Source organism: Biomphalaria glabrata, chromosome 12, assembly GCF_947242115.1.
Source record: "Biomphalaria glabrata chromosome 12, xgBioGlab47.1, whole genome shotgun sequence".
In the NCBI taxonomy this organism is placed as follows: domain Eukaryota; kingdom Metazoa; phylum Mollusca; class Gastropoda; family Planorbidae; genus Biomphalaria; species Biomphalaria glabrata.
The window spans coordinates 14,859,759-14,883,154 of record NC_074722.1 but is presented as its reverse complement, the minus strand read 5'-3'; the positions used below and the strand labels follow the sequence as shown (position 1 = coordinate 14,883,154).

At 42.1% G+C, this 23,396-nt stretch overlaps 1 protein-coding gene across 6 annotated transcripts in view; it reads left to right on the top strand.

Moving 5' to 3' along the window:
• LOC106059156 (dynein axonemal heavy chain 10-like) overlaps positions 1-23,396 on the top strand; it is a 190,307-nt gene that overhangs the window by 50,417 nt on the left and 116,494 nt on the right. For all 6 annotated transcript variants that reach the window (XM_056006410.1, XM_056006409.1, XM_056006408.1 and 3 more), the window contains 10 exons: positions 771-931; positions 2,025-2,256; positions 7,992-8,105; positions 16,375-16,515; positions 17,352-17,510; positions 19,107-19,223; positions 20,160-20,262; positions 20,865-21,043; positions 21,759-21,919; positions 23,067-23,274. In XM_056006410.1, the coding sequence (XP_055862385.1) occupies positions 771-931; positions 2,025-2,256; positions 7,992-8,105; positions 16,375-16,515; positions 17,352-17,510; positions 19,107-19,223; positions 20,160-20,262; positions 20,865-21,043; positions 21,759-21,919; positions 23,067-23,274 (1,575 nt within the window). The remainder of the gene's footprint in view (positions 1-770; positions 932-2,024; positions 2,257-7,991; positions 8,106-16,374; positions 16,516-17,351; positions 17,511-19,106; positions 19,224-20,159; positions 20,263-20,864; positions 21,044-21,758; positions 21,920-23,066; positions 23,275-23,396) is intronic.

The following is a 23,396-nucleotide window of genomic DNA, read 5'->3' as shown; positions in this document are numbered from 1 at the left end:
TCTTGATTGTAGATGCACTGATGACAACATGTGGCCACCCTTGCTTTCATTTCGTTGTTATTTACTGGCAACGTGGAAAAAAAAAAAGAAAAAAGTTTTTTTTAGGAAAAGGTCGCTGCACTCACTGTAGTCGTGGCAGGCCAAGCGCAGCAAGCTCTTAACCACCTCTTCTACCAATCCTGGAGGGAGGAGTCGCCATTTTGAGAGTAAATAGGCAAGGGACTTTAATAGTAACAGAAATTGACCAATGAGATTGAAAACAAGGTATACAAGAACACATCCTGCATGAAAGAACCACTACTTCAGTCAATGACAAGGCTTTTGAAGTGAATAAATGCCGAATGATTTCGAATCCTGCTCGATATTGCTCATTCATCGGAAGTTTGTGCCGGATCCACTGAAAAAAAGCAAAATTCATTCCTTAGCTATTGCCTACGTCCTAGTGTCATCCGTCTGAACCAGTGCTGTGACTGTATCTAAAACCAAAACTAAATTGCTATAGAATTACACAAAGAAATATCTTTGATGTACAGGTAGCGCTCAAAATTAAGACAATAATTGTCTTATTTAATACACGCACACACACACTATTACTATGACTACAGTTTAAGAAACTGGTACTAAATAACTAGATTCATTTTGTTTTAATTTATTAAAAAAATGTCTGTCGCTGTAGCATTTTCCGTCAAAAGTCACAGAAAATGTTTTGAATGGTAAAAGTAATTTAATGGTATATAGATATATATTGGTCTGTTCTACTGACTCTACAGATGGTGCTAAAAAATCTGCGGTGGTTTATCTATCACTTTAAACGAGACGAGCCCTATTTCAGCGTGGAAGCGCTGCTTGCGCCCCCTGACGTGATACTCGTCCCCCAAAGCAACGACATCTACAACACTGCCATGTCCTCGGTTAGGGATATGGTGGCCAGGTGAGCGAGTTCTCTTCCCTAATTCACCAATCTCACAATAAAATATCAATAATGAATTTACCTATTGATTTTATTTAGCTACCATGAGAGGAGTATTCTTTCATTCGTTATTCAATTACATTTAATAGACATATGTAAATTTTTCAAATCTTGACATTTCTCACACATTTTTCTTAATTTATCTTACTAGTTTATTTCAATCTCAGATGTCCAGGCATAATTTTCACAAAGCTTAAATCAACTCACTCTGTCTGTCTGTCTGTCTGTCTGGTAAAACGTTTGTAAGCGTAATTATTCCCGAACCCAATGTTGCACAATTTTTCTTGTACATGAGAACATTAGAATCAATAAATAAAAAAATAACCAATTAGTTCATTAGTAACAAATTATTTGTTTGGTATCTCGAACAAGGGAAAGAAATTGTATTTGACTGAATTGGTGGTTTAAGCTGAATTAGTCCTCTTTACAGGTCTTGGTGAGAAATAGGAGGAGACTATAGAAACAATATAGAACTAAACAATCGTCCATGTTTAGTAGCTCTATACTAGAAGCCTGAGAAGGTTTGAGCCATGAGTTCAAATTTAAGTCGTTCGCCGCCTTTGTTGTAATAATTTTTTATTGCTCGTCTAGATCTATTACAATTTTAGTGACATGACTTTTGCAAACTAATTGATACAAGTATGCCTAACATAAGCTTAGTTTTTTTTTTTTTAAAGTATTTTAAAATGTTTTCATGTTTTTATATACGTTCGTGTATATGTGTTCACATCAAACCTTTTTTTTTATTACGAGACATAATTGTTTGTTTCTATGTTTTCCTTTTATATGGATTTAGTTCATGAATCTGGGACGCGGTGGCTGAGTTGTACAGCGCTTCCGAACCGAGGGTTCTTGGGTTCTAATTCCGCTGAAGGATGGGATTTTGAATTTCGGGAATTTAGTATGGTCCCCCATACACCCTCCCCCCCCCCCCAGCTTGCTAAGTGGGGCGCGAACCATTTGATCTCATCGAAGATGTGGCGCCGTTGGTAAAAGTTTGCGAGACACTGATGTCTCGTGCGGAGTCCTACATTCCCATGCTTCTTGTCTTTAGGACGAAGAGGTTCATTCGCTGGCTGCAAGGCTCGTGCACAGAGGCGCCGCCTCAGAAGGTCAAGTTTCAGGACGAGCCGTATATCTTCTCTTACTACACTGACATCATCAGCAACCAGGAAATCTTGGATCTCGTGGCCGAGTGCGAAGAGATGGTGGTCAAGGCTGTAGTCAATGTTCACAAGTACATGTCTGTCTGGAAGAGATACAGGCAGTTGTGGCGAGGCGACAAGGTAATGCTTATGCTAACCAACTAAGTATTTCCCAAGAAGATTTTTTTTTAGAACAGCATTAATCCCGTTAAAAAGGCTCGGTGGCTCAGCGATAAAGTGCGTGGCTTCCGGACCGGGTGTCCTTGGTTCGAATCCTGGCGAAAACTGAAATTTTAATTTTGGGATCTTAGGGCGCCTGTGAGTCCAACCAGCTCTAATGAAAACACGACTTTAGATGCGGAAAAGTAAAATGGTTGGTCGTTGTGTTGACCAACCGACACCCTCGTTAACCGTGGGCCACAGAAATATGTTACCTTTTAGAAAGCTAGAAGGGGAACTTTACTTTACTAATCAATTCAATCAATATTGTCTTTGATTACATTCTGATTTTGATGACCCGTTATAGCTACTTGAAGCAACACGTTTTTTGTTCATTTTAAATGTAAAATATCAGGTGACCGAGCCTCGCTCGGATGAATAATTTGTTAAGGAAGGATATATACCCGAAGTCATTTTGGGAATATTGTTGTTATTACGAAAATGAACGATCGGGTAAGACTATCAATCCGAAGAGATGCTTTTTTGTTCTGTCAGTTCTCAATGTAATTGTACATGGCGATTAGAATAGAAAGTCCCCCCAACAGTAGGCCTATAGAAAACCACAGCTCACGTCTTAACGTTTTACATTGCTTCTTTCGCGTAAAACTATTGGGCTATTGTTGTAATTACGAAAATGAATGATCAGATAAAGACTACTAATCTGAAGAGTTGCTTTAGTGTTCTGTTAGTTCTAAATGTAATTGCACATGGCGATTAAATATAAAGTCTCTTATATCCTCCTACAGTCTAGACCAACCACAGCTCACATCCGTCTTATAGTTTTACAATCCATCTTATGCGTAAAACTATTGTAGGCCTACTATTATTGGCTTGGAAGAAAGTCTTTGCAGTGTAACTTCTCAGATGGTTACGTTCAGACATTTAATTATGGAATTAGTATATATTCATTATGGCTTTAGTACGAAACATCAAGTGACGTTATAGGGTAAAACAGGCACTTTGTGACAAAGTAAAATGGCAATTTTTTTCTTAATAGACTTAAATCATTGCATTAGTTTTCTAAAGAAACGTTTCCGTGGGGCACCTCTGTTACGCCGAAAAATATGTTCGTCCCCCATACTGGATACGTGCCCTGTTCAGCCTGACTGTCGGACTATAAGAAGTTCATAACGGCTTTTGTCATCCATCCATCCATCCCAGTGGTGCTAAAAAATGTGGAGGGATATGGCCTGCTTTTACAGATCTCTCCATTCAGATCTCTCCCGGGCCTTCCGTCAACACCCCCTAACTCCAAGCTTTTTACCGAGGTTTATAATTAAATCAAAAGAGACTGCAGCGTACGTAAACTCGTTGACCGCTAGATGGATATCATGTTTAGTGTGAGCAAGTAAGGCGTAGAGATGCTGTGTTATGATCATTTCCTTTGTTTTGGTATGGGACAGTAGACACCGAAGCATGAACACATGGTAATAATTCACGAGCAAAATAATAATGTTATAAACCTGGTGGTGGCACAGAGAGGGGTAGTGGTGTGAGTGTAGTCAGCCGACGCAAATCGCGCCAGGCCAGCGCTAGACGAGCGGTCAACCGTGACGAGTTACGACTGTCAGCCGAGTCGAGTGTCAATAGGACAGTTCGGGAAGGATCGCCGACGTGAACAGAGCTCAGGAGCGTCACGAGAGTTGTGGTCATTTGACCACCTAGAAACGTCGAGCGGCGTTCTGTCCGGTTCGAGAAGGCCAGCAGGAACCCTATATAAGGAGCGGAGGTGTCGCAGTAAAGACGGTTCACGGTAAAGGGGTTCAGAGCCCGGTTCACTACAGTCCGGTCGACTACAGCACAGTTCAGCGGTGTGGTTCTGTACGGAGCATTACGACGGTTCAGTGCGGAGTACGATCAAGTACAGTTGAGACGAACGGCGTCTTGATCTTGGTCTGTGATCGAGTCCGACACAACGAGCCTAGTGTGTGAAGTCAGTCCTGAACTGTTGAACCCAGTGCAAGCCTGGAACGAGACGGAGAGGCCAGTGCAAGAGTTGATACGGCGGTACGGTGTTATCGAAGAGATATTTGTACAGTCTTGTGTTACGTGCTGCCAATTGTACAGTATTGGCTCAGATTTATTCAACTATTAAAGTGTTACGTTACTTTGGAGCCCTGCGTTGTCAAGTTCTTTAGGTTGGTGGTGTATGGTGCAGTTTGCAGAGAGCCTGGATAGTGAGATTCGTAACAACTGGTGTCAGAAGTGGGATCGAATCGGATTGGATCGGATCTACTATGGCTCGTCTGAAACTGCTGTACGAACTTGAATTTAGAGAACTGAAGGAAGAACTCCGTGGACGAAGGCTGAAGGTATATGGTAACAAGGAAACTTTACAAGCACGCCTCCGAGAAGACATGTTGGCAGATAAAGAAGATCCGGACACATATCTTTTTGAAGTCGAACCTAGCTTGCAGGAACAGATGGCAGCTATGCTAGACGAGATGAGTGTGACATTGAAGAAGTACACCGAGGAGTTCTGTAGAGAGATTAAAGAGATGGGTACCTCAGTGAAGGAAGTGACGAGCCCCATGGTGAAAACGATGGACGTGGTGGAAGAAACCTTGTACGACCAAGGAGACTTGAAAGATGACGGAGATTCACCATCGTTGGACATTGAACTATTACCCACCCAATGCTGTGAATCAATAAGCAGTAACAATGGCAATGCTGATGAACGTGGTGCTGCCTGTGAATCCGAAAACAAGGAGTACAGATCCGGGGAGCCGAAAGAGACAGATGAAGAGACAAGAAAAGCTGCCTATAGTCCAACAGAAGCTTGTGCCGCCGACGTACCTGATATGAGAAGCTCAAACAGCAAGACAGGTCAAGAGAATCCAAGGAAGCCTGACGTTGGTCCAGCTGCCAAGACTGGAGAGGAAAGTCCTGATGGTGGTGAAGAAAGCCGAATGGAGCCTGAAGCCGAAGACGAGGGACCTTTGCACGAGGAGTGTTGCCAACCTGCCCCACGAACATGCCCTCCAGACAAGGCTGAAGATGATGACCTGTCCCACAATTCCCTGTCCTGTGGATTTGAAGCCCATCCCAGTCCTTCTTCGCAAAGCCCTATGAAGCCACCTCTTTTGCCAACAATCTTGGTAATCCCTGCCCTTACATTCTATACCTCTCCATGTGTCAAGTGGCTGCCCTCAGTACCGAACGACAAGAGAGCGAAGCAACCACAACGTCACTGCAACAAGAGGACGGTCAACTGGAGGAAAAGAAGAAGAAGGCGATTGCGTAGTCCAACGTGCATGGTGATTCTACCAAGAAATAACTGCAGCCACATGAAGACCAACTGGCGGAGAAGAAGAAGAAGGCGACTTTTGCTGAGTACAACAGGGATGACGATGCGATCCCGACGTCGATGCAACCAGATGAGGGCTAACTGGAGGAGAAGAAGAAAACTTTTTCTGAATTTAACATGGAAAGCGATGAAAGCACAACGTCGAGGCAACCAGGTCAAGGCCAACTGGAGGAAGAGAAAGAAGCGACCATTGCTGACTACAACATGGATGGCTCCGTCAAGCTCAAGAGGCAAGCCAACCGCCACCGATCGACCCCCACCTACAGCGATGAAACTTCACAGCCAATGCCATGATGTTGAATCTGCCCGGGACGGACAGATCTAAGGAGGGGGCAGTGTTATAAACCTGGTGGTGGCACAGAGAGGGGTAGTGGTGTGAGTGTAGTCAGCCGACGCAAATCGCGCCAGGCCAGCGCTAGACGAGCGGTCAACCGTGACGAGTTACGACTGTCAGCCGAGTCGAGTGTCAATAGGACAGTTCGGGAAGGATCGCCGACGTGAACAGAGCTCAGGAGCGTCACGAGAGTTGTGGTCATTTGACCACCTAGAAACGTCGAGCGGCGTTCTGTCCGGTTCGAGAAGGCCAGCAGGAACCCTATATAAGGAGCGGAGGTGTCGCAGTAAAGACGGTTCGCGGTAAAGGGGTTCAGAGCCCGGTTCACTACAGTCCGGTCGACTACAGCACAGTTCAGCGGTGTGGTTCTGTACGGAGCATTACGACGGTTCAGTGCGGAGTACGATCAAGTACAGTTGAGACGAACGGCGTCTTGATCTTGGTCTGTGATCGAGTCCGACACAACGAGCCTAGTGTGTGAAGTCAGTCCTGAACTGTTGAACCCAGTGCAAGCCTGGAACGAGACGGAGAGGCCAGTGCAAGAGTTGATACGGCGGTACGGTGTTATCGAAGAGATATTTGTACAGTCTTGTGTTACGTGCTGCCAATTGTACAGTATTGGCTCAGATTTATTCAACTATTAAAGTGTTACGTTACTTTGGAGCCCTGCGTTGTCAAGTTCTTTAGGTTGGTGGTGTATGGTGCAGTTTGCAGAGAGCCTGGATAGTGAGATTCGTAAATAATAATAATAATAATAAGGCTTGTCTTCGAGTCCGAAAATTAATGAAGATTGCATCTGTGACCTACATCCAAGGCAAGCATAACCATTGTCCGCGGTGATCGATTTTCTTTTAGCGTCTGCGTCTGTCCTTGGCAGCAGATTTTCTTTTGGTCTCAAATGTGTATCCGCGGCCTTTGTATAGAGGGAATTTTTTAAGGTCACCAGCGAAATAAACAACAAAGTAAAAGGTATCTACACCGCTCTACACAATTAAAGTGTAAACAACTTATTAAGCACTTAAAACACAATAACTAATCATACATCAGCACATTTAATTTCATTACTTTTCTTTCACAGTTCTATAATAGATCAATCTACAGTAAGATGGTGCGCAAATGTTTAATTAGGTCTATTGATCCTTTAGAACTCGTTCTTGTTTGCAAAGAAATATTTTAGTGTACTGCGGTAAGCCTAGTGACGTAAGCAGCGTTTTTTCCCGTTTACGTCATGGAAAAGTTTCATTCATAAAACATTCTGGCCAAAATTAATTTTTCGATAATGAGGCATTTTCAAACCTATATAACGGTCGACCTCGAGTTTTCCCGATGTGGCCAATGAGTTGAGAATTGTTTTCTCACTAATATGCACATACCTTGAAATTTTAAAGAAAATCGTTAGAGCCGTTTTTGAAATAAAATTTATATATAAATAAATATATATACATACATACAAGAATTGCTCTCTTAAGAGTATAGGATATGTGAGTATTTCTCAAGTAAAAATAATTAATATCCTATACTCTTAAGCGAGCAATTCTTGTATGTATGTATATATATTTATATATAAATTTTATTTCGAAAACGGCTCTAACGATTTTCTTTAAATTTTCAAGGTATGTGCATATTAGTGAGAAAAAAATAATTATCAACTCATTGGCCACATCGGGAAAACTCGAGGTCGACCGTTATATCGGTTTGAAAATGGCTCATTATCGAAAAATTAATTTTGGCTAGAATGTTTTATGAATGAAATTTTCTATATGACGTCAATGGGAAAAAAAACTTGACACCGCTTACGTCACTAGGCTCACAGCAGTACACTAAGACATTTCTTCGCAAACAAGAAAAGTTTTAATGATTCAATTGGCGTAATTAAACATTTGCGCACCATCTTATTGTACAATGATCCATTATGAAACTATGGAAGAAAAATAAATTAAATAATTAAACGACCTAGGACTGGCCCTGATTATTTGGGCATTGCATTTGACTTGTGACATGCTTCTTCTTCTCCAGGAAGAGCAACTGGACAGGTGGCTGCTGAAACCAAAGTCGGCCATTGACTTCGACTACAGGTTTCAGTTCTACGTGAAATCCATTGAAGATGTTATGAAGAGGGAGCTGGAGAAGGTAACAACTGTTGTACTCATGTTGCACTTAAAGACCTGCTGCACTGGCGTTTGTTTCAGCCCCATTGTAGTCACTCAATTTTTACTTCATTCTCTTGATATATAAATCAAATATGCATTAAACTATCAATAGTGATGTAACTAATGCCTTACCTGTTAACAAGCGCATCAGTGAGAGTATTAATCTTCCTTGGAGGAGTACTAGAGATATCCGCTTGATGTTTTGAAATTGTATATATAATTGGATGTAATTATGAGATTGTGTATATTATTGGGTGTAATTATGAGATTGTATATATCATTGGGAGTAATTATAAGATTGTATATATCATTGGATGTTATGCTCACGGAATGCTGCTAGTTCTATGGGGCGCTCGAGTCTGTTTCCAATAAATACATCTTGATATTTTCAACGAGAATTTGGCACATCGGCACAATTTAGGCCATGTCGTGCCCTTAATCCATCAAGGATTACTCTCCCTTTATATCGCAAGAGCTAACTCAAACTCAAACTTCAACGAAAAATTAGATTTAGATTGATCTTTCTGTCTATTAAAGCATTTTTTAGACAAAAGAACAGGTCAAATCTTAGGTCATTCGCTCTAGGCGATGTGAATAGGCCCCCAATAAAATAGAAAAAAGGAACAAAAATATGCAATGATTTCAAATCCTTCCTGTATCTATTTCTAAATTAAGAAATAAGTTAAATTCATAAAGTGTCTTTGGGGTATGTTCATACATATGATAATTCACAATCACCAGACTAGTAGGAACAAACAAAAGGTCCTCTAGCACTTGTACCGTAGTCTAGCAAGTAGATCCCCATTCTGGAATAAACCTTGAATCATAGTAGAAACCCTAAGCTTGGCTAGTAGATATAGATGCGCAAAGCTCGGCCACTAGATATAGATGCATAGAGCTCGGCCAGTAGATATAAATGCGTAGAGCTCGGCCAGTAGATATAGATGCGTAGAACTCGGCCCGTAGATATAGATGCATAGAGCTCGGCCAGTAGATATAAATGCGTAGAGCTCGGCCAGTAGATATAGATGCATAGAACTCGGCCCGTAGATATAGATGCATAGAGCTCGGCCAGTAGATATAAATGCGTAGAGCTCGGCCAGTAGATATAGATGCGTAGAACTCAGCCAGTAGATATAGATGCGTAGAGCTCGGCTAGTAGATATAGATGAGTAGAGCTCGGCCAGTAGATATAAATACGTAGAGCTCGGCTAGTAGATATAGATGCGTAGAGCTCGGCTAGTAGATATAGATGAGTAGAGCTCGGCCAGTAGATATAAATGCGTAGAGCTCGGCCAGTAGATATAGATGCGTAGAACTCAGCCAGTAGATATAGATGAGTAGAGCTCGGCCAGTAGATATAGATACGTAGAGCTCGGCCAGTAGATATAGATGAGTAGAGCTCGGCCAGTAGATATAGATGAGTAGAGCTCGATCAGTAGATATAGATGAGTAGAGCTCGGCCAGTAGATATAGATGAGTAGAGCTCGGCCAGTAGATATAGATGAGTAGAGCTCGGCCAGTAGATATAGATGAGTAGAGCTCGGCCAGTAGATATAGATGAGTAGAGCTCGGCCAGTAGATATAAATACGTAGAGCTCGGCTAGTAGATATAGATGCGTAGAGCTCGGCTAGTAGATATAGATGCGTAGAGCTCGGCTAGTAGATATAGATGCGTAGAGCTCGGCCAGTAGATATAGATGCGTAGAGCTCGGCTAGTAGATATAGATGCGTAGAGCTCGGCCAGTAGATATAGATGCGTAGAGCTCGGCTAGTAGATATAGATGCGTAGAGCTCGGCTAGTAGATATAGATGCGTAGAGCTCGGCCAGTAGATATAGATGCGTAGAGCTCGGCTAGTAGATATAGATGAGTAGAGCTCGGCCAGTAGATATAAATGCGTAGAGCTCGGCCAGTAGATATAGATGAGCAGAGCTCGGCCAGTAGATATAGATGCATAGAGCTCGGCCAGTAGATATAAATGCGTAGAGCTCGGCCAGTAGATATAAATGCGTAGAGCTCGGCCAGTAGATATAAATGCGTAGAGCTCGGCCTGTAGATATAGATGCGCAGAGCTCGGCCAGTAGATATAGATGCATAGAGCTCGGCCAGTAGATATAAATGCGTAGAGCTCGGCCAGTAGATATAAATGCGTAGAGCTCGGCCAGTAGATATAAATGCGTAGAGCTCGGCCAGTAGATATAGATGCGCAGAGCTCGGCCAGTAGATATAGATGCATAGAGCTCGGCCAGTAGATATAAATGCGTAGAGCTCGGCCAGTAGATATAAATGCGTAGAGCTCGGCCAGTAGATATAAATGCGTAGAGCTCGGCCAGTAGATATAAATACGTAGAGCTCGGCCAGTAGATATAAATGCGTAGAGCTCGGCTAGTAGATATAGATGCGCAGAGCTCGGCCAGTAGATATAGATGCATAGAGCTCGGCCAGTAGATATAAATGCGTAGAGCTTGGCCAGTAGATATAGATGCGTAGAACTCGGCCCGTAGATATAGATGCATAGAGCTCGGCCAGTAGATATAAATGCGTAGAGCTCGGCCAGTAGATATAGATGCATAGAATTCGGCCCGTAGATATAGATGCATAGAGCTTGGCCAGTAGATATAAATGTGTAGAGCTCGGCCAGTAGATATAGATGCGTAGAACTCAGCCAGTAGATATAGATGCGTAGAGCTCGGCCAGTAGATATAGATGCGTAGAGCTCGGCCAGTAGATATAAATGCGTAGAGCTCGGCCAGTAGATATAGATACGTAGAACTCGGCCAGAAGATATAAATACGTAGAGCTCGACCAGTAGATATAGATACATAAAGCTCGGCCAGTAGATATAAATACGTAGAGCTCGGCCAGTAGATATAGATACGTAGAGCTCGACCAGTAGATATAAATACGTAGAGCTCGGCCAGTAGATATAGATACGTAGAGCTCGGCCAGTAGATATAGATACGTAGAGCTCGGCCAGTAGATATAAATACGTAGAGCTCGACCAGTAGATATAAATACGTAGAGCTCGGCCAGTAGATATAAATACGTAGAGCTCGGCCAGTAGATATAAATACGTAGAGCTCGACCAGTAGATATAAATACGTAGAGCTCGACCAGTAGATATAAATACGTAGAGCTCGACCAGTAGATATAAATACGTAGAGCTCGGCCAGTAGATATAGATACGTAGAGCTCGGCCAGTAGATATAGATACGTAGAGCTCGGCCAGTAGATATAAATACGTAGAGCTCGACCAGTAGATATAAATACGTAGAGCTCGGCCAGTAGATATAAATACGTAGAGCTCGGCCAGTAGATATAGATACGTAGAGCTCGGCCAGTAGATATAAATACGTAGAGCTCGGCCAGTAGATAAAAATACGTAGAGCTCGGCCAGTAGATATAAATACGTAGAGCTCGGCCAGTAGATATAAATACGTAGAGCTCGGCCAGTAGATATAAATACGTAGAGCTCGGCCAGTAGATATAACTACGTAGAGCTCGGCCAGTAGATATAGATACGTAGAGCTCGGCCAGTAGATATAAATACGTAGAGCTCGGCCAGTAGATATAAATACGTAGAGCTCGGCCAGTAGATATAAATACGTAGAGCTCGGCCAGTAGATATAAATACGTAGAGCTCGGCCAGTAGATATAAATACGTAGAGCTCGGCCAGTAGATATAAATACGTAGAGCTCGGCCAGTAGATATAAATACATAGAGCTCGGCCAGTAGATATAGATACGTAAAGCTCGCCAAGTAGATATAGATACGTAAAGCTCGGCTAGTAGATATAGATGCGTAGAGCTCGACCAGTAGATTTAGATGCGTAAAGCTCGGCTAGTAGATATAGATACGTAAAGCTCGCCAAGTAGATATAGATACGTAAAGCTCGCCAAGTAGATATAGATACGTAAAGCTCGGCTAGTAGATATAGATGCGTAGAGCTCGGCCAGTAGATTTAGATGCGTAAAGCTCGGCCAGTAGATATAGATGCGTAGAGCTCGGCCAGTAGATATAGATACGTAAAGCTCGGCCAGTAGATATAGATACGTAAAGCTCGGCCAGTAGATATAGATACGTAAAGCTCGGCCAGTAGATATAGATGCGTAGAGCTCGGCCAGTAGATTTAGATGCGTAAAGCTCGGCCCGTAGATATAGATGCGTAGAGCTCGACCAGTAGATATAGATGCGTAGAGCTCGGCCAGTAGATATAGATGCGTAGAGCTCGGCCAGTAGATATAGATACGTAAAGCTCGGCCAGTAGATATAGATACGTAAAGCTCGGCCAGTAGATATAGATACGTAAAGCTCGGCCAGTAGATATAGATGCGTAGAGCTCGGCCAGTAGATTTAGATGCGTAAAGCTCGGCCCGTAGATATAGATGCGTAGAGCTCGACCAGTAGATATAGATGCGTAGAGCTCGGCCAGTAGATATAGATGCGTAGAGCTCGCCAAGTAGATATAAATGCGTAGAGCTCGGCCAGTAGATATAGATGCGTAGAACTCGGCCAGTAGATATAGATGCGTAGAACTCGGCCAGTAGATATAAATTCGTAGAGCTCGGCCAGTAGATATAGATGCGTAGAACTCGGCCAGTAGATATAGATGCGTAGAGCTCGGCCAGTAGATATAGATGCGTAGAGCTCGCCAAGTAGATATAAATGCGTAGAGCTCGGCCAGTAGATATAGATGCGTAGAGCTCGGCCAGTAGATATAGATACGTAGAGCTCGCCAAGTAGATATAAATGCGTAGAACTCGGCCCGTAGATATAGATGCGTAGAGCTCGCCAAGTAGATATAAATGCGTAGAGCTCGGCCAGTAGATATAGATGCGTAGAGCTCGCCAAGTAGATATAAATGCGTAGAGCTCGGCAAGTAGATATAGATGCGTAGAGCTCGGCCAGTAGATATAGATACGTAGAGCTCGCCAAGTAGATATAAATGCGTAGAACTCGGCCCGTAGATATAGATGCGTAGAGCTCGACCAGTAGATATAGATGCGTAAAGCTCGGCTAGTAGATACAGATACGTAAAGCTCGGCTAGTAGATATAGATACGTAAAGCTCGGCTAGTAGATATAGATACGTTAAAGCTCGGCCAGTAGATATAGATACGTAAAGCTCGGCTAGTAGATATAGATACGTAAAGCTCGGCCAGTAGATATAGATACGTAAAGCTCGGCCAGTAGATATAGATACGTAAAGTTCGGCCAGTAGATATAGATACATAAAGCTCGGCCAGTAGATTTAGATGCGTAAAGCTCGGCCAGTAGATTTAGATGCGTAAAGCTCGGCCAGTAGATTTAGATGCGTAGAGCTCGGCCAGTAGATTTAGATGCGTAAAGCTCGGCCAGTAGATATAGATACGTAGAGCTCGGCCAGTAGATATAGATACGTAAAGCTCGGCTAGTAGATATAGATGCTTAAAGCTCGGCTAGTAGATATAGATACGTAAAGCTCGGCTAGTAGATATAAATGCGTAGAGCTCGACCAGTAGATATAGATACGTAAAGCTCGGCTAGTAGATATAAATGCGTAGAGCTCGGCCAGTAGATTTAGATACGTAAAGCTCGGCTAGTAGATATAAATGCGTAGAGCTCGACCAGTAGATATAGATACGTAAAGCTCGGCTAGTAGATATAAATGCGTAGAGCTCGGCTAGTAGATATAAATGCGTAGAGCTCGGCTAGTAGATATAGATACGTAAAGCTCGGCTAGTAGATATAAATGCGTAGAGCTCGGCCAGTAGATTTAGATGCGTAAAGCTCGGCTAGTAGATATAAATGCGTAGAGCTCGGCCAGTAGATATAGATACGTAAAGCTCGGCTAGTAGATATAAATGCGTAGAGCTCGGCCAGTAGATTTAGATGCGTAAAGCTCGGCTAGTAGATATAGATGAGTAGAGCTCGACCAGTAGATATAGATACGTAAAGCTCGCCTAGTAGATATAAATGCGTAGAGCTCGACCAGTAGATATAGATGCGTAAAGCTCGGCTAGTAGATATAGATGCGTAGAGCTCGACCAGTAGATATAGATGAGTAGAGCTCGGCTAGTAGATATAGATGCGTAGAGCTCGGCCAGTAGATATAGATACGTAAAGCTCGGCTAGTAGATATAGATACGTAGAGCTCGGCTAGTAGATATAGATACGTAAAGCTCGGCCAGTAGATATAGATACGTAAAGCTCGGCTAGTAGATATAGATACGTAAAGCTCGGCCAGTAGATATAGATACGTAGAGCTCGGCCAGTAGATATAAATACGTAAAGCTCGGCTAGTAGATATAGATACGTAAAGCTCGGCCAGTAGATATAGATACGTAAAGCTCGGCCAGTAGATATAGATACGTAAAGTTCGGCCAGTAGATATAGATACATAAAGCTCGGCCAGTAGATTTAGATGCGTAAAGCTCGGCCAGTAGATATAGATACGTAAAGCTCGGCCAGTAGATTTAGATACGTAAAGCTCGGCCAGTAGATATAGATACGTAAAGCTCGGCCAGTAGATTTAGATACGTAAAGCTCGGCCAGTAGATTTAGATACGTAAAGCTCGGCCAGTAGATTTAGATACGTAAAGCTCGGCCAGTAGATATAGATACGTAAAGCTCGGCCAGTAGATTTAGATACGTAAAGCTCGGCCAGTAGATTTAGATACGTAAAGCTCGGCCAGTAGATATAGATACGTAAAGCTCGGCCAGTAGATTTAGATACGTAAAGCTCGGCCAGTAGATATAGATACGTAAAGCTCGGCTAGTAGATATAGATACGTAAAGCTCGGCCAGTAGATATAGATACGTAAAGCTCGGCTAGTAGATATAGATACGTAAAGCTCGGCCAGTAGATATAGATACGTAAAGCTCGGCCAGTAGATATAGATACGTAAAGTTCGGCCAGTAGATATAGATACATAAAGCTCGGCCAGTAGATTTAGATGCGTAAAGCTCGGCCAGTAGATTTAGATGCGTAAAGCTCGGCCAGTAGATTTAGATGCGTAGAGCTCGGCCAGTAGATTTAGATGCGTAAAGCTCGGCCAGTAGATATAGATACGTAGAGCTCGGCCAGTAGATATAGATACGTAAAGCTCGGCTAGTAGATATAGATGCGTAAAGCTCGGCTAGTAGATATAGATACGTAAAGCTCGGCTAGTAGATATAGATGCGTAAAGCTCGGCCAGTAGATATAGATACGTAGAGCTCGGCCAGTAGATATAGATACGTAAAGCTCGGCTAGTAGATATAGATGCGTAAAGCTCGGCCAGTAGATATAGATACGTAGAGCTCGGCCAGTAGATATAGATACGTAAAGCTCGGCCAGTAGATATAGATACGTAAAGCTCGGCCAGTAGATATAGATACGTAGAGCTCGGCCAGTAGATATAGATACGTAAAGCTCGGCTAGTAGATATAGATGCGTAAAGCTCGGCTAGTAGATATAGATGCGTAAAGCTCGGCTAGTAGATATAGATACGTAAAGCTTGGCTAGTAGATATATATACGTAAAGCTCGGCCAGTAGATATAGATGCGTAAAGCTCGGCCAGTAGATTTAGATGCGTAGAGCTCGGCCAGTAGATTTAGATACGTAAAGCTCGGCTAGTAGATATAGATACGTAAAGCTCGGCTAGTAGATATAGATACGTAAAGCTCGGCTAGTAGATTTAGATACATAAAGCTCGGCTAGTAGATATAGATACGTAAAGCTCGGCTAGTAGATATAGATACGTAGAGATCGGCTAGTAGATATAGATACGTAAAGCTCAGCCAGTAGATATAGATACATAAAGCTCGGCTAGTAGATATAGATACGTAAAGCTCGGCTAGTAGATATAGATACGTAAAGCTCGGCTAGTAGATTTAGATACATAAAGCTCGGCTAGTAGATATAGATACGTAAAGCTCGGCCAGTAGATATAGATACGTAAAGCTCGGCTAGTAGATATAGATACGTAAAGCTCGGCTAGTAGATATAGATACGTAAAGCTCGGCTATGTTTGAGATTCGATCCACGTTTCGCATTTTGTTCTCTCTAAAAACGAATTCTTTGAGTCCTGTGCGAGGCCCCAACCGATCGGAGGCCCTATGCTGCTGCCTAGCTTGCCTATTTCTTAGGCCAGCCCTAAGGAAGACAATACGTGGAATTTAACGACTACGTTGTCAAGCTTCATGTTCAGTCTACTTTGTAAATTTTATTGTAGTGTGTGTTCATGTTGTGTTCAATCATTGTATCATTTCTACCTTCTTCTCAGAAAATTGGCTGCATACACTTGAGTGTAGAGCAGTTGGCTGAGGCCACAGCCAAGCACGCCCAAGAGTGGATACGTCTGCTGGGGAAGAAGTTGCACAACCAAGCTCTCACGAAGCTCAACTCTATTTATGAAGAAATTACAGTGAGCTAAAGTTACATGTAGTTTTCATCTCTAGATGTAGAAGTTACATTTAGTTTTGGTCTCTGGATGCAGAAGTTACATTTAGTTTTCATCTCTAGATGCAGAAGTTACATTTATTTTTGGTCTCTGGATGCAGAAGCTACACTTAGTTTTGGTCTCTGGATGCAGAAGCTACACTTAGTTTTGGCCTCTAAATGCAGACACGTTTTTAAAATACACTGCAAGCCTACCTTTACTTTATTAGAACTTGTCCCTCTATGTCAGGATTTGTCCTCCTGTTGTCCTCCTGTTGTCCTCCTAATTGTAAATGATATAAAAAGTAGGACTTGATTCCAAGCTAACTTACAATTTTTCTTTATATTTGAAAACTAGAACAGAAGCTTTTTTTTTGGTCGCTTATGTGTGTTCTGCTAATGATAAGTGTTGTTATCGGCTTCTAATAGTCATCATATTTGTAACTAATAAAACTTCAAATAACTTGAATAACTTCCTTGTGAACAATACTAAATCTAACTTTTATTATAATCTTAATAAAAATCAACTTGTGAATGTGATAAACTGAAATATATGAAGTAGACTTTAGTAATATCTTTTAACCAAATCTAACTCACTTCAATAACACAACCTTTCAGTCTCACGTTTTGAAGTCGTTTCCCCTAACAAAGACCAAGTGACGACAATGCCATCTATGCTGCATCATTCCCAACCAATCGCTAATCTCTTCCCACCGTCACCATAGAAACATGCACACACTTCATAACAATGAGTCATTTTATAGAACTGAGCTATTCCTCTAGTATTATATATATAATCAGATTGAATGCAATCATGTATAGGACAAAGCCTCTGACCTTGATGACACCACGGACAACCTGGACGAGCTGAAGGCTGTCCTGACCACAATCCAGAGCATCAAGGACAATCTTTTGATGTGGGAGACAAGATGGCGGGCAGTGCAAGAAGAGTACCGTACCTTGAAGATGTATGACATTCCGGTGAGTTGAGAGGGCGGACAAGTTGTGTTCTGGTCATCTCAAAGGTTGGTCATTTAGTTCGTCCAGAAAGTTCGAGATCTGTGTTCTGGTCATCTCAAAGTTTTGGTCATTTAGTTCTGTCCAGCAAGTACGAGATCTGAGTTCTGGTCATCTCAAAGGTTGGTCATTTAGTTTGTCCAGCAAGCTCGATATTTGTGTTTTGGTCATCTCAAGGTTTTGGTCATCTAGTTTTGTCCAGCAAGTTCGGTCATTACGTCTAGTTTATCAAAATTGGTTATGTACTATATGTAGTCTACTCCATTAAAGTTTGGTCATTTAGTTTATCAAGTTTGGTCATTTAGTGGAACTCATAATCTTGTTGATTTCGTCTAATTTATTATATTGGTCATTTAGTGTAACTCATAAATCTTGTTGATTTAGTCTAATGTATTAGTTTGGTCATTTAGTGTAACTCATAAATCTTTTTGATTTAGTCTAATTCTTTAGTTTGGTCATTTAATCTAGTCCATAGGAAATGGGTGTGAGCGAGAAAGAGAAGAAGAATTCGAAGAAAGAGAGTAGGGGTGTGGAGGGGTAGAGAGACACAAACAGTGAGAGAGACACAAACAGTGAGAGAGACACAAACAGTGAGAGAGACACAAACAGTGAGAGAGACACAAACAGTGAGAGAGACACAGACATTGAGAGAGACACAGACAGTGAGAGAGACACAGACAGTGAGAGAGACACAGACAGTGAGAGAGACACAGACAGTGAGAGAGACACAAACAGTGAGAGAGACACATAGAGTGAGAGGGCGACAGCCAGTGAGAGAGACACAGACAGTGAGAGAGACACAGCCATTGAGAGAGACACAGACAGTGAGAGAGACACAGACAGTGAGAGAGACACAGACAGTGAGAGAGACACAGACAGTGAGAGAGACACAGACAGTGAGAGAGACACAGACAGTGAGAGAGACACAGACAGTGAGAGAGACACAGACAGTGAGAGAGACACAGCCATTGAGAGAGACACAGACAGTGAGAGAGACACAGACATTGAGAGAGACACAGACAGTGAGAGAGACACAGACAGTGAGAGAGACACAAACAGTGAGAGAGACACATAGAGTGAGAGGGCGACATCCAGTGAGAGAGACACAGACAGTGAGAGAGACACAGACAGTGAGAGAGACACAGACAGTGAGAGAGACACATAGAGTGAGAGGGCGACAGCCAGTGAGAGAGACACAGACAGTGAGAGAGACAAAGACAGTGAGAGAGACACAGACAGTGAGAGAGACACAAACAGTGAGAGAGACACATAGAGTGAGAGGGCGACAGCCAGTGAGAGAGACACAGACAGTGAGAGAGACACAGACAGTGAGAGAGACAGACAGAAAGAGACACACAGACAGTGAGAGAAACACAAACAGTGACAGAGAGACAGCCATTGAGAAAGACACAGACAGTGAGAGAGACACAGACAGTGAGAGAGACAGACAGAGAGAGACACACAGACAGTGAGAGAGACACAGACAGAGAGAGAGAGACAGACAAAGAAATACGTATAAAACTCCATTTTCAGATGCTGTCTAAATGTTTCTAATTTTAGGTACCAGAAGAAGAGCTGCAACTCCAAGCGGATGTGCCAGTTTTTTACGAGTCGGTGTTACTAAAAGCCAAAAACAGAGACTGCCGTTTGGTCGTGGTAAAAGCCAAATTTAAAATGGTATGCATCATTACAAACATCAAATGTTTTAGAAATTAAATCTTGTGTGGAGTCAATCCTTTACAAGAAAATGTACGTACAGGGGATTTTTTGTCTTGCAAAAGCGAAATCTTTTCAGAAGCTCATTATTTTCTGGTACGTCTTAATGTTCTGACAGATCTCTATGTTCTGACAGATCTTAATGTTCTGACAGATCTTTATGTTCTGACAGATCTTTATGTTCTGACAGATCTTTATTTTCTGACAGATCTTTATGTTCTGACAGATCTTTATGTTCTGACAGATCTTTATGTTCTGACAGATCTTTATGTTCTGACAGATCTTTATGTTCTGACAGATCTTTATGTTCTCGTAGATCTTTAAGCCCAGATACATCTTTATTTTTAGTTTATGTTCTGTTAGATTTTATCGATCTTTATGTCATGGTAGATCTTCATGTTCTGGTAGATCTATATGTTTGGATACATCTTTATTTTCTTCTAGATCAGGGGTTCTCAACCTGTGGGTCGAGACACCTTTGGGAGTCGATTTACGATTTGCCAGGGGTCGCCTAAGACGATCCAAAATATGGATTGTTATTGACTACTGTTCTATTGCTGTATGTGTGTGTGCGGGGAGGGGGGTCGCGGCAGAGTGGGGGATTGTAAAAAGGGGTCGCTGAGCATAAAAGGTTGAGAACCGCTGTTCTAGATCAGTGTTTTTCCAAACTGTATTCCTCGGAACCCTAAAGTTCCACCAGGCCTGAATAGGTGTTCCACAAACTACTGTAATAATTAACTAGTAGGCCACGAAGTAATTAAAATAAGCACAAAGTGTTCCGCTAATTAGTCAATGTGCGGAGTTTTCCGTTAAGGAAAACGTTTGGGACACACTGTTCTAGATCATAATGGATTTGTTCACGTTGTCACTGACGCCTGCATGTTCCCATGGTAACAGATTACAGAGCATCATGTTAGTAACTTCAAGGAGGAGTGCGAGAAGTTCTACAACAGATTCATGGAACAAGGACCAGGATCTGTGGGAGAAAATTTGCAATTAGGTCAGTATTTGGTCAGTATTTGGCCTGTATTAGATCATTATTTTTCAGTATTTTTGGCTTGTTTTAGATTTTAACCTTGATATTGAATGTAATGTATTGTCTATGCTCTGTCGAACATTACGTGTAGCTGTGTTGCTGTTAAGTTACATTAGCTGGTGTAATTTTTATGCTTGAAGGCCTGCAATAAAAATAGGGAAAAATGACCTTTCTTCTCCAGTGTTAGGTCGCCCCTTTCAGACCTTGCGATCTGTTTAGTCAGTAGATGTAAAGCTCATCTGATTTTATGGCCTACCGTTAACTATGGTGTCATGTGGCTAGCACAATGACCAACCGACTTTAATTCCCCAACGTAAGTCAATTACTCGGGCTGGACTCGGCGTTAAGTACCCGGGATGGACTTCCTATAAATCCCGAAGTTCGAAATTCCAGTCTCCAGCGGGATCTGAATCCCATCGGTTCGGAAGTCAAGCGCTTTAGCACTCAGCCACCTCGCCCAATTAGACCAGTGTCGAATCTTGATATTTGAGACAAACTCTATGTCGTGCCATAGATCTTCTAAGTTGACCCAGGTTGCATACATTCTGTCATGTCAACTCTTTCAGGAGATTCGCTGATGCAGAAGTTTGCCCACGAGGCAGACGAGCTGGAAGAGAAGAGGCTGGAGCTGTCCAAGGCTGAGAAACTGTTTGAACTGCCCATCACTTTACATGAGCGACTGCTGGACGTCAAGAAACAAATAGCCGGCTTACAGCAGGTGTACGCCCTGTACCGAGATCTGGATGTAAGTCTCACGATGTCATAAGAAAAGTTAGTGAACAATTAGTGAAATGTCAGTAAAATGTCAGTGAAATGTTATTAAAATGTCTGCAAAGAATAGAGTTAAAAAAGCGCATAAGACGTAAGTAAACTTAAATAAACCCCCGATGACAACGGTTTTGTCAGCCTTAGGTGTGTTGAAATATGCAGGTCGCGAAAGAGCTAGCCTAGACACGTGAATCACTGTACTCATCCTTAATGTACGCAATCGAAGACATTGCCATTATCATTATGACAAATATATCCACGTGAAACACTGTGATATGATGTATACACACGTGATTATGGTGCACACGTGATATGCGTACACACTTGATATGCGTACTTTATTGATATATGTACACACGTGATATGCGTACACAAGTTATATGCTTACACAAGTGATATGCATACACACATGATATGCGTACACTATTGATACGCGTACAGACGTGATATACGTAAGCATGTGATATATGAATGGATTCAAAGTTTGTATACCAGGGATGAATGTATGTTCATTCTGACTATGACTTGACGACAAGCCTGATTAATATTATGTGTATGACCAGTATATTATGCTAAGCATATTTGTTGTTATGTAACTAGACTGTAACTATTACATAATTGAAAGAATCGTTGTGCTTTACGTGTGCAGGTTTGCTTTGTTCTTGTAGCGTTTTTCTTTAATGTGTTTATAGTCTGTGAAAAACAAATGGTCTGAGACTCTTTGGGTCGACCTTGACATTGAATTACTCAGTAAAGGCATTGATGACTTCATTAAGAACCTAAGAAAGTTGCCAAAGTCTGTGAGAACGCTGCCCCCAGCTATATCACTGGATCAGGTCATGAAACAGTTTAAGTAAGTCATGAAACAGTTTAAATCAGTCATGAACGGTTTCAATCAGTCATGAAATGTCTCATTTATTTAAGACGACACTAACATTGTCTGGTCTATACCATCAGTGAGGTCAGTATTTAGACATGTTCATTTCTTAAACCTTATAACTCTCCATTGTCGCCAAATATTGAGGACCATGTAAACCAATTCGAAACAAATTAAAGCACATAACACACATTAACTTTCAGAATACGGACAACATTTTATGAGATTTATACATTATCACTATATGTAACTGTTCGCTAATCTTTTCTTTATCTGCTTTTAACTTTACTAAAAAAAAATGGTATGCTAGACCTTGCATAATGTTTTAACTTATTGATGTCCAACCTTTCGACCATTGGACCTTATATATGTTCGCCTCTCAGCGAGAAACTAGTGGAGTCTATTATCTTTTCTACGGCTTCATTATGCGATATAGACACTTCTTCTTCTTCTTCTTCAACTGTCAGGAAGAGTTGAGCCTTCAGCTCTTGGAACTCTAGGCCAGCCAAAGTAAACAAGAGCTCCCTTCACTGGCCTGTATGAAAACAGTGTACACTGTTTTGTCTGGCGGGTGGGTCAGACTGGAGGCAAGAGGCCGCGTATAGATCTACTAAGACCCCCGCCATTTTTCTTTTCTATACCAGTCTAACCGTGCGGGACACGCCATTTATTATGTAATGGCCCCTTGAGGAACAGCGCCTGGATTGTGACAAGGTTGTGGGAAATGTTTTTACAACTCCGCACAGTGCAATGAGGATGCTCTCGCACCCCCTTAGGCACCCCCACGGGAGTCTTGTTTTGCTACCCTTTAGCCTAATCGTTTCCTCCTACGATCGTTTCCACCCGGACGCCACTATGAGGCAGGGTAGCATGCCCGGGAGATATGGACACAAGTTTCAAAGGACGGAAAACAAGTCGGATATGACCGCAAGAAGTATGTTTGACAACATCATGTTTGTGGAAGCAATTAACTATATTACCAAGCTACTAAATAACTGAGACTAATTGAGTGGTCCACTGACAATAATTTTGGCATCACTATTTTAATTAATGAATGAATTATCTTTTTTAAAACGTACAACTGTATACAAGATATGCTTTCCAAGTGAATAACTATTTCCAGGGAGTCCCTTCCTTTGATTGTGGACCTGAAGTCCGAAGCTCTGAGAGAGCGGCACTGGAAAGAACTAATGACTAAGACTGACCAATACTTCGACATGAATCCAAAGACCTTCACCTTGGCGGGCATTTTCAGCATGAAACTGTACAGGTTCTCCACGCTCATCACAGAGATTGTTGTAGCAGCAATTAAAGAAATGAGTATAGAGAAGGTGAGTCAACACAGAATGCTCTCTCTCTCTCTCTCTGTCTGTGTATGAGTGCACGGGCTGCTGAGTAAATGAAGCAGTAGGCTTTAGATCCGGTATCAAAGGGCTTTCCCAAGTCTTTTAAA